This window comes from Ceratotherium simum, chromosome 4 (genome assembly GCF_057802395.1).
Source record: "Ceratotherium simum simum isolate JZ-2026a chromosome 4, ASM5780239v1, whole genome shotgun sequence".
NCBI classification, from domain to species: domain Eukaryota; kingdom Metazoa; phylum Chordata; class Mammalia; order Perissodactyla; family Rhinocerotidae; genus Ceratotherium; species Ceratotherium simum.
Window position 1 is genome coordinate 30,155,548 of NC_141903.1, and position 17,110 is coordinate 30,172,657.

A 17,110-nucleotide genomic window follows, 5' to 3' on the forward strand; every position below is an offset into this window, starting at 1 on the left:
CCACTTCCAGCCATACTAGTTCTGTGGCCTTGGACAGGTCACTCCACCTCTCTGATTATTTTCTTACCTATAAAATATGGCAGGGGATGAGGCAACATGTCTCCTGCTAACATGTTATTGTCTATAGGTGAGAATTAAATAAATACAGAAGAATCCCTCTCTTACTCTGTGCATTTGGGACCAATAGTTGCTAGTAAGTTGGAAAAGTTAAGGCAGAGAATTGTAAAACATGATACACCTATTTTAAACAGCATTGCCTAATTTTGTGAAGAGCCTGTTGAAGAATCAAGGCTTAATCTTTGAGTATGAGTCTGCTGATTGGGGGTTATATTTTTCTCACACAAACCACACCCCAAATGACAAAGACCATGTCTGAGTTTGGTTTCCTTGAGGTTGAGTGAAAGTATAGACACCTGAGAATCAATCTTGTTATAGATCCTTCTAGAATTTTATGATTGTCCCCAATCTTTTATCTCTCCCACATTTCATTCAACAATTCTTTGTCATCTTTTGAAAGCATTCGACTAGTTTTCATATGAAACAAGCATTCTCTTTCTTTTCACACCATTCTTTTCATTATCTTCCATGATCTTTAATTAAATAACAAGTATAATGAGCATCAAGACATTTGGGAACAAATACAACTGAATGTCAGTAAACATGCACCTCAACCAGAAGAAGCAGAAGTGTGCCTGTGTATGCGAGATTAGCCTACCAAATTAGCTGTGAGTATAGAGCATGCTATAGGCCCATTTTACAGAGGGAATTGAAGGCAATTTTCATCCAATGAGTCAGCTTCTTAGAGATCTGTTAAAAGAGCTTCTGTTGTAATTATAATGAGGAGAAAGAGCCACCATACACTGAGTGCTTGCAGTGTACCGGGAATTGAGTTAAGAACTCTATATGTACTGTATATTATATATATAATGTACTACATTGATGTGTATATCTATGATATAGATACATGCGTATGTGTGTATCTATATCATTTAATCCTCACACAACCCTCAGATGTAGGTACAATTAAAGCTGAATTAGGTGAGACTTTTAGGTCTTATTCACCATTGTCCATTAGCCATCTCCTAGTACTGTGCCTGGCAAGTAGCACTCATTACATGTTAATTAAGGAAATGAGGAAATAGATTTCTATTTTACTGATGACGAAACAGAGGCTTACAAATATGTGTAATCTGCCCAGAATCAATCAGCAGACTTAGGACTTGAATGCAGGTGTGTGTGACACAAAAATGTATATTCTTAACAAATTTAGGTATATTACAATAATTTCTTTTTTACAAAGCTCTTGGACATCTACTTTTCATCCCATATTGTCCTAAGAAGAACCTTCTAATTGGATAAAAATTTGGTCTGATCCCCACTTTGCACAAGTATGTAGATGTCCTAGAACAGGGGTCAGTAAACTTGTCCTGTAAAGGACTAGATAGTAAATATTTTAGACTTTGCTGACCATACAGTCTATGTCCCAATTGCTCAACTCTGTCGTGGTAGCATGTGGGCGTGGCTGTATTCTAGTGAAACTCTATTTACAAAATCAAGTGGTGGCCAATGGATTGTAGTTTGCTGACCCCTATTCTAAAAAAGTGTTTGGAACCCAATAGAAGTTCAAAAAATGTTGATCTTCCAAGCAAGTGGTTGCAGTAAGTGCTAGAGGGAAGCTTACCTGAACAGGAATGGCTTAGTGGGGAAAGTGGGATCTTGGTGGGATTCTGACGGGTGGAGAGGAGTGGCAAAGCCTTTCCTTATGGAGAAGGGAGTCTTGTATGATGTCAGGAGGCAAAAGTAAGCAAGGAAAATGGTATGTTGTCTGAGCAAATGAGCTGGAAACTAGAGATGTAACAGACTGTTTGATAGCCCATTACAATCCCCACCATCATCATACCTCTTCAGGCTAGTGTCCCTCCAATTATTCACTCTGTAGTCACTTAAAAAATATTTATTATATACGAGGTACTATGCTAAAAAAAAAAGTATATGATTAAAAAAAGAAAAACATATAGACCCTGCTCTCACAGAGCTTGCATTCTATTGGGAAAGTACATATTAAATAAACACAAACATAAGAATGTGAACATAAATCTTGTTAAATACTATGTAAGAAAAGAAAAGAGGCTATGAGAGAACAAAATATATGCTCACTGATGAAAGCTTGGACTATAAATAAGAGTGCAAAAAAAGAATCAAATTTAGGAGCTGGCCCAGTGGCGTAGCGGTTAAGTTCCGCTTTGGCAGCCAGGGGTTTGCAGGTTTGGATCCTGGGCACGGACCGACGCACGGCTTGTCAGGCCATGCTGTGGTGGCGTCCCATGTAAAGTAGAGGAAGATGGGCATGGATGTTAGCCCAGGGCCAATCTTCCTGAGCAAAAAAAGAGGAGGATTGACAACGGATGTTAGCTCAGGGCTAATCTTCCTCACACACAAAAAAGAATCAAATTTACCTCTAGCCCCAGATATAATTATTATAAACACTTTTTGATGTATTTTCTTACAGAGTCTGTGTGTGTGTGAGAGAAAGAGAGAGACAAAGGGATGGATGAATACTGAAATTATAGGTAAAATGGTATCATAGCTATTGCTGTTTTGTTTGTTTTGGTCCCAAACACAATACTCTGGGCATTTTTCTATAATATCCTATAGTTAAATCATAATTTTACCAATCATCTAAGGCTGGAATTTAGATTGTTTACAATATTTTGTTCTAATAATTGTGTGATAAATAATTGCATGAATCTAAATCATCTCTGTGGTTATTTTCTTAGAACAAGTTTCTAAAGTCAAGATTACTGGGTTAAATGGTACGAACAATTAAGTTTCTGGATAATATTAATAAATTGCCTTCTAAAAAAGTTGTACCAAGGAATACATTTGTAATTGCTGTGGCCATCTCCCACCTTTGGTCTGTATTTTGCCTCCACCTCACATTGTCACAGATTTCCAGAGTGTTCAAGTTCATCCCAGAAAACTGGTGTGGGGCGAAGATCAGAAAAAAATTCATAAAAACATGACCATTGAACTTGAATTTGCTCCCCTTGCCCTTGTCCTGCCCCAAAGGCCCAGGTTCTTTTGCTCATTCTGAGAAGGAGGCAAGATCAGTGCTCAGCCTATGGTATTGAACACATGGGTGATTAGCTTGTTCTCTGGGATTTAGTTGCCCATCTACATTAAATAAAATGACTTGCATGGTTCCAGGGCATCAGTTGTAGATAAGTACATGGAACTTAGTGACCCAGAAATGTTCATTTTTCTCAAACTGGTGAGTCGGTAACTTCAAAGAATGATTGACCCCGTATGACAACCAATATGGTTGTTTAATGAACTAGCCTCTCGTGGGATTCAAATTTGACAATTCTGAAAGCTGTGTTAGCTCTTCTTTTTGTTACTACTATGTGTGGCTGAATGCAATTTGAATCCAGGTATTTCTGAGAACACTAGGCTCTAGCTATTATTAGCTTAAGACTTCCAGACATCTCTAGTTTTCCTCCAAAAATTGGGAGCATGATTTGATGGAAATGAAAAGTACAAATCTTATAAATGACCACTGAGATTGTATGTTTAGTGAGGGATTTTTAGTCCCCTTTCAAAGTACATTGGCCATCTGCACTTCAGCAGTCTTTAGGGAATATAGTTGGGAGTCAATTTGAAGTCTCCATTCCTTTTGCTTGAGTATTTGGGGTATTTTTCTCCCTCTGAAGTGCTGAGGTATTGAAGTGAGAATATTAAGTTCTTTGAGGCATGTTTTACTTAAAATTTTTATAAAGTATTAGAAAAATGATACACAAGTTGTGACCTAAGTGTTCAGTAGATAAAATTTAAAGGATAAATGGCTGGCTGGCTGGCTGGATGGATGGATGGCTGCCTGGATGGATGGCTGGATGTATGAATGGACAGTTGAATGGATAAAGATTTACGGTGGTTAATAGGAAATCCAGTTACTTCCTCAGAGGACTAAAAGTATTAAGGCAGCTTCTAGAAACATCAAGTTTCAATGATGATTTGGGATGGTAATATTAAAATCTACCTCTCATCTCCTCTCTCTTCTGTCTGGGAAGCCAGGGCAGGTGGGATGGGTTGAGAGAGTATTGATTAGGACAGCACAGATCCATGGGGACATGCTTCCAGGAATTCATCAATGGTGATAGTTTAAAAGGAGAAGAAATAACAGAGAGGAGAAAAGCTGTCCTGGAACCCTGAGCTGACAGAAGAGACAGGGACAGTTGGGTGCTTCCAGCTGACTTCTCTTACAGTGACTAATATCTAATCCCATTCCAGTTCTATAGGATTAGCCTGGGTGAAAATGACATACTATGCCTTGGAAGTCAGAACCCTCCGGTCACTTCATAGCATGTAGGGGGAAAGTTTTTAGTGCAGTTCCATTTGTGAACAAAGTGTATTTCCCTGTAGGTTCTCTGACCCCTTGCAGGTTCAGAGATCAAAAACTCGGTAAGGTCTCCCCAGGACCTGAAGAACTCTGTGCACTGTCATGAAAAATGCCAAAGCAGTCTGATTATCATATTGTGCTTCTGCTGCCAACATACTTACTCAGTCCCTAAGCTTCCTCAGCACAATTTGAGATGGAAATTTTCTGATCAGAATTTTTCCTTTAAGTCTTAGAAACTTGGATTTGAGCCCATTGTGCAGGCCAGGTTTGTTCTTTTTCCAGTTACTTGACAAGCAGGTTGCCTTTGAGTCACTCATATGAATGGCCTTGATCTAGACATTGGCACACGTTGAAAAGGCAAAAAATATTTTCCTGCTTTTATTTGACCCTGTAAGAAGATTAGTCTGCTTGCGGTGTTCGCCTGTGCTTATAAACCTTAATGTTTCCTGCCTGTCCATCATCTCCCTGAGTCTCTCCTAACTGATCTTCAAACCAACCAGGCTGGCTTGTGCTGGATCCTCACCACCCCACGCCATTCCTGCTTCCCTGCCCCTAGTGTGCTGTTTTTCCTTCCCTAGTACCCACAAGTCCTGCCTCAAATCCGTATTTTCCCATGAGGTTTTTCTTGAATTCCTCAAGTTCTTTAATCATAACAACAATCTTGTGATATATAGATATTATTACCATTTCACAAATGTGAAAACTGAGGTCCAAGTTCAGGTAGCCTGCCAGAAAGAGTTATAGGCCTGCATAATGTCTCCCTGAGGAGAAAGAAACTCCTGGAAAGCAATCATCACATCTTTACTTCTTCAGTTTATCCTACAGAGGACAATGCAGTGCTTGGTAGGCAGGGGCTTAGTAAATGGCTTTTGAACTTGATTTGAATTTGAGAGTAGATTGATAATGTCTCTAGTTATCTATGTAGCAGCTAGTTACATATTCTTTACTTGGGAGTTGAAACTTGAAGATCCCGCTAAACAGGTGGAAGCCAGGTTCTCTTACCCCCACTAGAATTTAAAGATATAAGGGAGATGTCAAAAGATGTGCTGTGTGATTTTTGCAATCACTTGGAAACTGTACTGGCTAATTAAGAGCATAGACTATTATTATTTCATCCATTCGTTTGTTTATGTGTTCTTTCATTTTACCCTTTAACCGTTCAGCAAGTATTGACTGAGCAACTGAAACCTCATTCATGCCGTACGAGTTGGTATATGATGATATCAGTATGAAAAAAATATATAAAATGTTATTAACATTGGTTATGGAAGGGGGGAGAAGTAAGCAAAAAAAAAGACTATTAAGGGCCGGCCCCGTGGCTTAGCGGTTATGTGCGCGCGCTCTGCTACTGGCGCCCCAGGTTCAGATCCCGGGCGTGCACCAACACACCACTTCTCCGGCCATGCTGAGGCCGTGTCCCACATACAGCAACTAGAAGGATGTGCAACTATGACATATAACCATCTATTGGGGCTTTGGGGAAAAAAAAAAAGGAGGAGGATTGGCAATAGATGTTAGCTCAGAGCCGGTCTTCCTCAGCAAAAAGAGGAGGATTAGCATGGATGTTAGCTCAGGGCTGATCTTCCTCACAAAAATAAATAAATAAATAAATAAATAAATAAATAAATAAATAAATAAATAAATAAATAAATAAATAAATAAAATGTGTCACATCCATGATAAAAAGAGTATGTACAGTATGATTCCTCTTATATAAACTTCTATGTGTATACGTAAAGAATTCCATGAAAAGAATGGCTACCATAATATTAATGATGGTTATCTCCAGCTGATGGAATTTTAAGTAATTTTTAATATTTATCTTTTATATTTTCTAATATATGATAGTTGTAAATAAGTATATACATTGTTTACATAATAAAAACAATAAAGCTGTCATTATGGTGAAAAATAATTCATGGAATGTCTACTAGTGCAAAGAACTAGTCTGGATATCAGTGTAGTAAATATTCACCTGAGTTCTTCCTTTTACTTTGAAGTCACATTAATCATTCTTAAAATGAAAATCAGTTTGAACCCTGGAAGAGTAGTGATAAGTGGACACTAGTAACTGTCAAATTCTGTAACAAGAATCCCATTCAAGCTCTGTTACCTGTAGGTCTGGTGAAAGGACTTTGGCAATGAGCTCAGCTCTTAGGTTCAGGGCCCCTTTGGTCCTATGTCTTGGCTGAAACAATAAAGGTAAGATGATAGCTCTGACCTCAGCCAATCATTTCATAAGGAGGCTGGGAAAGGGTCTGGATGAGTCAGTGAAAGTCAATTGCGATGATGGAAAAGCCGTCTAAGAAAAAATGTCCTAGAGCCTGCAGGTCAGAGGCAGCCCCTCTGCACATGAGGGATCTCACAGTCTGTGTTTATTGACACAGAAGTTGGTTTTAAACACCCTGAAGGAATTTCTGGCGCGTTTTGCCAAAGGCAGTCTGAAAATGTTTAATCAGTGGATTAGTGACAACCAGTCCTACTGGCGAGTCGGCACAGGGGGGAGGTAGTCAAGTGTAGTGTGTTGCAACGTGGCTATTAGAGACAGAGCATAGGTATGTTTGATCAGAGAAACGCAGGCAGGAAAATACCATCATCCACTCGTGACATAGTCTTGGCTTTGGAAAGTATGCCATATTTTATGTCTGAAAAGCCTTAGTTTGCTTTCCAGTCATTGATCATGCTCTAAGCAACCTCCATAACCTCTATTTTTGGTATATTGAAAGTAAACTTGATAAGATGATCTAAAGCCAGAGTTGGAGTGATTAATCAAGCAATCAGCTTTATAGCCCCAGAACTAGTGACCTGAAAGAATGAATATGCCTTTCCAAATACAGGCCCAAGGAAAATTTATACTTAAGATCTTTAGTTTTACCTGTTCATGTTGACCTACAAAATATTTTAAGAAAAGAACTATAATAGGAAAAGCAGGATGATAGTGTCACATCACAAAGCCATTTTAAGCTGTCAAATAACTTGAGGGAAACCATAGTCTAAGATAAATGTAAAGGCACCAAGGAGTTGTTACCTTGGTTTTTACATCTTTGCTCTTGAATCTCTTGGTTGAATTTTTCTAATAAGGTGTAAAAACAGTCAATAGTACTAAATACTATCTTTTATTCATCTCTCCAAGTTTGACTGCAAATGGAATTTCTTTTTTTCTCCCTGCATAAAAATGTCCTTCACACTATCGCCTTTCACAGCTCTCCCCAACTAATCTCCCAGATTCTACTCTCTAATGTAGACATGCAAGGGAGACTCACTTAACACCTCGAAATCTGAATGGGAACCCAAAGGCATCTTGGGTAAAATATGTGGAGATCCCTCTGTTGAGCTGCTGAGAGTGTCTTTGTCCTGCTTAGTGACAGTAGTTTGGTGATATTCCTTTCTGCTTGCACAGAAAGGTTCCTCGGGCTATTTCATAATGACATTCACTGATCTGGGGATTTGCCAGGCTTATAGGGAAGTAAGGCCATTGGAAATGAATCCCTCTTAACCATCAAAGCAAGTGAGCAAATAGTTCTTTGCTCAAAACTATTTGTTCTTTGGTACAGCTGATAATTATCAGTTTTAAATAGTCCCCCTTCCTTCCTCTTTCCTTTTAAATTAGCCTGTCAGTAAACCAGCTTAGCTAACCAGGTTAATATGCTAGCAGCCAAATTTTAAGCAAGGAAGAAGTTACATAAAATAATAATACCATCTTATACTTGTGAAGGGGTTTTATATTTCTGCAAGGTATTTTCACAGCTCTTATCTACTATGCACGACAAATTTTGAGAGCAAGCTTTATTTCTTTTCATTTCCTCAATGAGGAAACTGAGATCCAGTGGAGTTAATCAATTTGCCCATGATCACGTAGCTGGTTTGTGATGGAGAAAAGACTGAGGTCCAGAGACTGATTCCTCAAATAGAGCTCTTCCCGTGACAATAGAATACTAAATAAATCAATTTTCCTTGAACTCCCAACTAGATCAAATCTTGCAGTCTTGGAAAAAAGTGTTCGTTCGTGCTGACTCTCTCTGCAAGATGTTGGCCACCTACATCCTTAGCACAAGGTTCTTTGGGTAGAGCAAGTGCCTAGCTCTTTGATTGTTTGGCTTGGGTGTGTGATGTCTCTCATTCCTAATGTCATTCATTGTTACTATTACCAAATGGAAGAGACTCCTGGGCCGTACTCCTGGCCAGTAGTGCAAGCCTCAAATAACTAAGGTTTGTTGATTATAAAGATATGGAGAAGCCAGTGGACTTAGTTCCATTTCACGACTGCATACTGCACCCCCACATCTAACACACAGATATTTGCCATTTGGAACAAGTAAGAAAATAGGTAAGAAAGACAATGGATTGATCATCATCACCACCTTTCTTATCTCTGGAAACATAGTGTAAGGGCAGGGAAGCTACATTTACTGAGTGGTTTTTACACACTGTGTACATCTTTTGCTTCGTTTCCACTTAATCATGTGAGCAGCGAATTCTTTATTAAGACAATGAGCTTATTACTTAAATCTTGTAACTGTAATTGCCCCTATGTAAAATCAGTAACAATAATAGTAACTACCTTCTATGGTTGTGAGGATTGAGACGGTAGTTGTGCATTGATTAGTTCAGTACGTGACATAGATTGAACATTCGTTAAGTGGTTGTTTGGTTGTATTTCTAGAAGCTGTAAATGGTCAGAAGTATTATTTGCACTGGACTATACATTCTTTCTGCCCTCCAAATCCCTAGAGTTCAGGATTATACTAAAAACATACTTGAGTCGTTAAGAACACTGACTCTGGAGACCACTAGGTTTGTATCCTGGTCCCACCACTTGCTAGTTCTGTGACCTTGGGCAAGTTATTGAACTTCTCTAAGCCCTGGTGCCTTCTCTATAGAATGAGGATAATAATATTTAACATCTTAAGGTTGTTGTGTGTATTAAATCGACAGTGTGTGTGATGTGCTCGGGACAGTCCCAGGTACATAGCATGTAGTAACTGCTAAATAATATTAGGCTGTATTTTCATTAATATTAGTACAGTTATCTGTAGGTCCTAAAACATAATCATTACTGTCAGAAGACAGTTGTTTTGATTACAAGACAAAGAAATAAGTTAATACCCCAACCTTAATCTTTGATGCAGTATCAGTTCTGGCTTTTTGTGGTGATTGATCCCTTTTAAATAATAAATATAATATCCTATAATAATAATGGAATCTTATGAGAGTCTAGGGCAACTGCTGCCCTTTCCTGAGTATGAAACAAAGCATTAGGAAACTAAAATCCATTATCTACTCTATGCACCATCAGTAGGGTAGTTTTTAAAGGTAAGAGCTTTGAGATATTAAAAAATTAATGGTAATAGATTAATTATAAACCTCTCTTTCTATATTAGTGGTATGTTGAAGCTTCCCAGGAAGGCTTAATTTTGTTTTTTTAAAAAGATCTTGTATCTCTATTTTTAGTACTTCTTATTGTATTGCCTTATTCATAGATTCTCCTGAAGTATAACGTTGTACCTCTGAACACTTCGAGAGAAAAAAGGAACCCCTTCTAATCAGTGAGATGACCTGCTCCTGTTTCTGAATAATTCCAGTTGCTTAAATGTTGTTCTGTGTACCAGAGCAGTCTCTCTGATTTTTTACCCATTGCTCCTAGCCCTACACTATGAAGCCTTACCTCGAAAGCTTAGTAGTATCCTATGCACATTACCCCCTCTTTAACTCCATGAAGATAGCTCTCCTGACCACCCCAACCTCCTCAAAACTCCCTGGATTCTCTGTGGCAGTTGTTTTCAACTTTAATGTGTATTAGAATCACCTGGAGTGTTTGTTAAAGACAAATTGCTGGGCTCCTTCTAGGGTTTCTGATTTAGTAGGTCTGGGAGGAGGCCTGAAAGTTTGCCTTCTAATGGTTTCCCAGGTGGTGCTGCTGCTGGTGGTGGTCCAGAGCAACTCTTTGAGACCTACTGCTTTCTGAAACCCAAAGGCAGCCCACTTTCAGTTGAGGACACTGAAGCATGGAGAGGTTTTGTAGTGTTGATTGTGTCACCCTCTTAGGCTGGATTTTGACAGGCTAGGAGCAACCTCACACAAAGAGACTGTAGGGGGATCTGGGAGTGTGTAATGCACCTGTATGTTACCACAAGTTGAAGCATCACTGCCTCCTGGAGTCTGGATCTGAACCCCGTGTTTGTCACAGGAGCCAAGGGAGAACCCAAGACAGAGAATAGTGGCACAATAATGAAGCATGAATTGTCCAGATGAAAGCACCTATGGAAATAAAGGTATTAGTATCATTATTTATACCTACTATTCTTAACAAAATAGCAACGTGGAAGTGTTGAATAGTTCCAATTGCATAAATGTTGTTCTGTGGGACCCAAATCAATTAATTCACATTTTTAATAAGAAAGTATAGATAGGAAGCATCCTTTGACTTACTATTTTAAGAACTAAGAACATATTTTGATGAAATGTTGGTACACAGTGATGACAAATAATGACTGGTTATAGAATTACTGGGAGAGAGACATTAAGCTAGACAAGAGTGACCATGCTTTATAGATGCTAGGGAGGTATGTAGAATAGGCTAGTGAACCAGACAGATATATTAACTGCTCTAACAAAGAAAGGGGCTTGGGGTCAGGAGGTGAAGAAAGAGACAATATGGGCTTCTTACTTTGTGTATAATGAAGAATAAAGGCTCTCACTAAATAGGTAACTTTGAATTAAAAAGCAGATCTAGAAATCGCTATGTAGGAAAAACAGTAACTTCTAACCTGTATTAAACGTTTGGAAGCCCTTTCGGTATAACCCCTGAGTCCCCCCTGGTTTGGATGAGGTAGCATGAAGACCTCTGCTAGCCTTTTTTATTCTTTTCTTTAAACTCTGGTGAGACTGTTTAGCTTTACAGCCTCCACATTTGGACGTATTTTGGGGCCCTGGAAAATAAAATTTAGTGCAAAAGAACTGTATATTTTTATTTAAGAAAAAGAATCATCAGAGATTCTTCGTTAAGGTGGAGTTTGTATCAGAGGTAGATATGAACTCTGAGACAGATCAAAGAGTATGACATTCAGAAGAGAAAAGCTTCTTTTAAGAAAAGAAATGGAGAAAGAAACCTATCCAGGTATTTTTCATAGGGAAATGAAATTAAAAATGTGGTCAAAGACTTAAAGGGAAAAGAAAGCAAAGAGCAGATGTATATATTTATGTATGTATATATATATATGTTTATGTATATTCTCCATCAGCCTATGGTTAAGGATGTGTCAGGCACTGGTGTCCCAAAGGAACTATGCAGGCTTAGCTTTATACATTTATATAGACTCCACACAGGTTATATTTCTTAATGTGTATTTTTGTGTAAGATGATAAGAGTAGGGTTTGTTTTTAAATACTTTGGAGGGTTTATAATGTGAGGTGGAGTTTAGCTCTTTCCTTGCCATAGAAAATTTTACATGTTTCTTTCTGACCTATTTTAATAAAGAGTTTATATCTGTTGTGATTTCAATGTACTTTTGTTTCATTTCTACCAACCAAGAAACATATTCAATGCATTCTGATATACTATTGATTGGGGGCGGGGGGTCTGAGTTTTATTTGGTTTGCCCTCGATGACAGTACTTTAATGAGATGAGACTAGATAGGCTTTGAATGGATTTCCCTGAAGCTTCCAACTTTTGTACCCTCTATACCTCCTCCAAAAGGGAGAGAGAGGGGAGGGATTGAAGTGTTTTGTTATTTGGTCTTGTTTTTCTGGTCTGTGTCATGTCAGACTCAAGATTTCCAAAAACGCAAAAGCTGCAAGTGAGAAAGAGACGGTTCAGAGTCAGAATTTTAAGAGCTTGTTGTGAGGAAGAATAACAAGGATGAATGCCTGCTTTTCACTGTGCCTCATCAAGTCCGAATGTTTCTGAAAAAATCCTTTCAAAGTACAAAGACGGTGCCCTTTTCAAAATGCTATGGGGTTGGTAACTATGTAAGTATTGTGCATAGCTTCGTGAATAAGTGTGAGGTATAAACTGAATGAGAGTGTGTGTGTGTTAACATAATTTAAGAATCACTGCAAGGTGTTATTTTCACAAGTTAAGCTCCTTTCTTCAGAATTTGGTTAAGATTGACTTGAGTTTTTACATGAGATTAGGATTATTTCATTGCAGTTTAAGGCATGAAACCATGTATGGCTATCTCTGATTTCCCAAAATATGCTCCAATGAGAAATAATCCTTTAATATGTGGCAGCAGATTGGTATGAATAGAGTCCGCCATCCATCCTTTTACATATTAAGCATTTATTGAGGACTTTCTCTGTGCCTGGGGCTATGTTCTGCACTGTGGATGCAAAGATGTAGGACACAGACTTGGTCTCTTCTGTTAAGGAGCTCCTGGTGTAGTGGGGGACACAGACAGGATAACAGGTAATTATAATGTAGTATGAGAAGTTCTGTGATGGACGAAGGACATGCGACTATGAGAGGATGTAAGAGGGCTCAGAGGGGGGCTCATGAAGAAGGAGATGGCTAAGCCAAGACCTGAAGGATGAGGAGAAGGAGTCAGTTGAAGGGAAGAGGAATGAAAAGTGTTCCAGGTAGGCAGAATGGTACACTTAGAAGATAATGGGTTAGTTATTTAGTAGTTGGATGACTTCAGGAAAAAGTCTATCTTGGAGATTTAGTTTCCTTACCTTCCTGTGGGGGACGGTGGTGGTGATAATTGTGGTGGCAGAGATGGTGGCCATGGTGGGTGGTGGTGGTGCTGGAAGAGGAGAAAGAGAGAAATAATTGCAGTTAATATTTCTCAAGCACTTATTATGTGCCATGTTTAAGTACACTAAACACTTTCCATGCATTAATTACCTATTTCAGTTTTACAGTTACCTTATGAGGTAACCATTATTATCTCTGTTTTACAGATGAGAAAAGTGAAGCTTAAAAAGGCTAAGTAGCTTGCTCAAGTCACCCTGCTAGTAAGTAGAAAAGCCAGGATTTGAAAACAGAGAAGTTGCCTCTAGAGCCTGCATTTTCCACCATTACTATGCTGTTAATAATCTAACTTTTCTTAGGGCTGATATACAGATGAGCGGGATAACTCTTTTGAAAGTCCTTTTTAAACTGCAAGGAACACTAAACTATCATTGTGCATGTTGAGCTCAGCCATGAGTCACATGCTCAGTAGCTAGCCTAGAATAAAAAGTAAAAATGGTTTCAGCAATATATGGGCTGCTGTTACTTGCCTTGTTAGCCACTCCTCTAATTCTATGGCCTTAGCATGTTAGTAGTCAAAAGTGGCATTCCCTGGGGGACATTTTTTTGTGTGTGTGAGGAAGATCAGCTCTGAGCTAACATCCATGCCAATCCTCCTGTTTTTGCTGAGGAAGACTGGCCCTGGGCTGACATCTGTGCCCATCTTCCTCCACTTTGTATGGGACGCCCCCACAGCATGGCCTGACAAGCGGTGCATTGGTGCACGCCCGGGATCCGAACCCGGGCCGCCAGCAGCGGAGCACACGCACTTAACTACTACGCCACAGGGCCGGCCCCCCTGGGGGACACTTTTTGAAGCAACAGAACGTTAGATGAGATAGACCATGGATTTGCTCCCAAATGGCAATTGCTGTGCTAGAAAGTCCTCAAACATTTCTGAGATTGTTAATCTGTTAATCATTCCATGCCGCTCCGTGACTGCTCAGCACAAACAGACATAGAGACTTGGCAATTATCCAATTCTTTCCAAGAATCTTGACTTCTAATAAGGATAATCCAAATCCCCAAATGGACTTTTTAAAATTCTAGACTACCAGAATTTGACCAGTGTATGTATATATTCTCTGTTCTGCCTCCACTTTTTTGCCAAATAGACTCTGTTCCTGTTACCTAGATATTTTTAACATTTCCAAAGTGCTCTTTGCATTTATCTGCACTCTAATCAGCCATTGTGTTGTGAACTTATACTAGTATCACACAAGCAGGTCCGTGTTGCTGGCCAACGCATTAGCAGCCATGGGAATAATTGAGAATGTTCGGAGAGAGGCGAACACTCTGGGCACAAACAGCGTGTCTCCACTACAAAGGGAATGGCTGGTTCTACACTAGGGAGATCAACAATGAACCAAAATAATGAATTCTTCTGCATCATAGTTCAATTCCAGAGGCTAATTGTTAGTTTGTTTAAGTCCTGCTTGGGGCCCGATGTGGGGTCGGGGGAGGTCCCTTTGGAAGCTTGATTGAGCTAGTGTGAAAGGCAAGCCTGTTTAATTCAGATGTACCAGTGAAATGCAAACAGTTTCATGTATTAATGGTCACTAATGACCTGTAATCAAGCTATGATTTGTCAGGTTAAAAATAAAGACGCAATTAGTTTATTTGTTCAAGAGTGTAAACAGAAGAATTTATCAATCTGCTGATTGTTCTTCCCCATTGGAGACGGTAGGCTGGAGCATTAGTCTTGAGCCGTGGCCTCTTGGGCTGCCGTTGTCTGTTACTGAGATTCTCCCAACTTCCTGACCGACCCCTTGTAAGTCTGCAGTCTTTGTCAAAAGCAAACGGAGAGGATACTGTTCTTGGAGCCCTTTCTCCGTGGCTTTCTCTCTTGGTAAGTGAGCCACTTCAATTTTAATTTTTCTTTTTTAGCTCCACTTTGGTCCCATCCTTCAACTGGCTAATTTTCTCGAAATATTGCCATTCATTCAGCAAAGATTTAACACATAATTATTGAGGGCCGGTTATGCTCCAAACGCTACCCTACGCCTTAAGGTTTATAATGGTTATCAAGAGAGTCTTGACTAAATCTTTGCAAAATTTACAATCTCTCCATAGATGTCTTTAAGATGTTCTGTACCACTAACTACTCCTTGAACTATTTATCACTAAAACCAACTGAAAAATCTCTTGGCATAAAACAGATGCTCTGTTGAGATATGCATCTTAGACAATAAGGCACTTTGATTCCTTGAGGTACAGCTAAACTGACAATAGAGACTTTGAGGGTTTATAGTGACTCTTTAGAAAAGATATACCTTGTCTTTTGCCTAGTCTTTTATTTAATTCAAGGAAGTGCATATATTTAAATCCTGTGGGAGACCATGACATTAAAACAAAATCCTTTAATCCTCCATCAAGTGAAAACACTGTGATCTATTTGATACAACAGAGCAATAATGATGCAGGTTATCCCAGTGAGGCATCTGGATCACTTGAGATCATGCTGAAACAATGGGAATGATCTTACTCACATAGAACATGACTTCTTTCCTTAGCAACACTAATCACACACTAATCTGAAATTCACTCATCTGAAATGGCTGCCAATCTGTGTTGGCTCTCTCATCCACTAGAAGTTAAGCACCTTGTGTCTCTTGCTCAGCGTGTATCCCAGGGTCTAACATAGTGCCTGGCATGTAATAAATGTGCTCAGTAAATGTTTGTTAAAAGAAATCCAGGCACCATGATTAGAGCTTGAAAACCAATAGAGGCAATTAGGATATTGTGAAATAAAGCAAAATTACTTGATGACGGTCATCTTAAGGATTAGGACTATTAGATGATCAGCACCATAGCTGACCTCTTTTAGATAGGATTTTTTTTTCATGTCTCCTTATGTCCACTTCCGAATAAGCATCTATTTCAACACATTAATGACCCATATGATAAAAGGCACCTCTTGTTTCCCTTTGGAAACTACTGCAGCCTAGCAGTGATATTTCTTATACTTATAACAAGAGTGACCAAGCAAATTTCTGGTGTGAAATGACATATTCTTCAGAATCCAAAGAGGAGGTTTAATGTTCAGGAAAGCCTTGACAATAGTGTGGATTGGGGTATGATCATTTTTCATTCATTTATTCAATAGATATTTATTGGGCACTTATTGTGTGCCAGGCATGGGGGTAGGTGCCAGGAATATGGAGCAACAAGGCCCTCTGGGGAATTACATTAATCAAAGAGGAACAAAGATAAATGTACAATTGTAACTGTGACAAGCACTGTAAAGGAAGAGTTTGTGGTGCTATGAGTGTGTGTAATGAGAGGATTGGACATGGACGGGGAAAGCTTCCCTGCTGAAGGACTGATTGGGCTAAATCCTGAAGCCATAGTAGGAGTTAGCTATGTTGAAGACAAGATGGAAGGATGACCCACAGAGAGAAGTGCATGTACGAGGGCCCTGTAGTGGTAGTAGTAAAGGGAGAGTGTGTTCAGAGAAGAGAAAGGTGACCCATGTGGCTAGAATTCCCACAGGGTGGGCACTAGACAGAAGTCACATCTTGCAGAGTCTTGAAGTTATACTAGGCCTTATTGCTTTTTATCCTAGGAGTAAAGGGAAATGTTAAAATGTGGAGAAGATGGGGAGCAGCCACCAAATTTGTTTTTCAAAAAGATCATTAGGGCTGCAGTGTAAAGAACAGATTGGAAACAATCCAGAATAGATTTAAGGAGACAAGAGATTTGTTCATATGAAACTGACACAGAATCTACATAATATATGCCTTTGTGAGGCATTCCCCATATAAAGCACATACCCTTCCAAGAGATTCAAGATGAGCTCCTCCATGGTATAATATAGACCTCTTCAAATTCCCTGTGTCATGCACACACACTTCCCCAGACATAAATTAGCATCATTAAAACAGAGTGTCACATTGGAGCCCAGGTCCCTTTCCAGCTGATGCGTCACTTCAGCACCTTTCCCTTTGTACTTTACCCAGGTCTTATTTTCCTTCCCAGAAGT

At 39.2% G+C, this 17,110-nt stretch overlaps 1 protein-coding gene across 2 annotated transcripts in view; it reads left to right on the forward strand.

The window, feature by feature from the left end:
• Positions 1-17,110, forward strand: part of PPP2R2B (protein phosphatase 2 regulatory subunit Bbeta) — a 260,773-nt gene that overhangs the window by 10,733 nt on the left and 232,930 nt on the right. Inside the window, exon 2 of one of the 2 annotated variants that reach the window (XM_004420021.3) lies at positions 10,584-10,668. The exons of the other annotated variant lie outside the window; for it this stretch is intronic. Coding sequence (XP_004420078.1) covers positions 10,632-10,668 — 37 coding nt within the window. The 5' untranslated portion in view covers positions 10,584-10,631. The remainder of the gene's footprint in view (positions 1-10,583; positions 10,669-17,110) is intronic. 2 annotated transcript variants of the gene reach the window in all.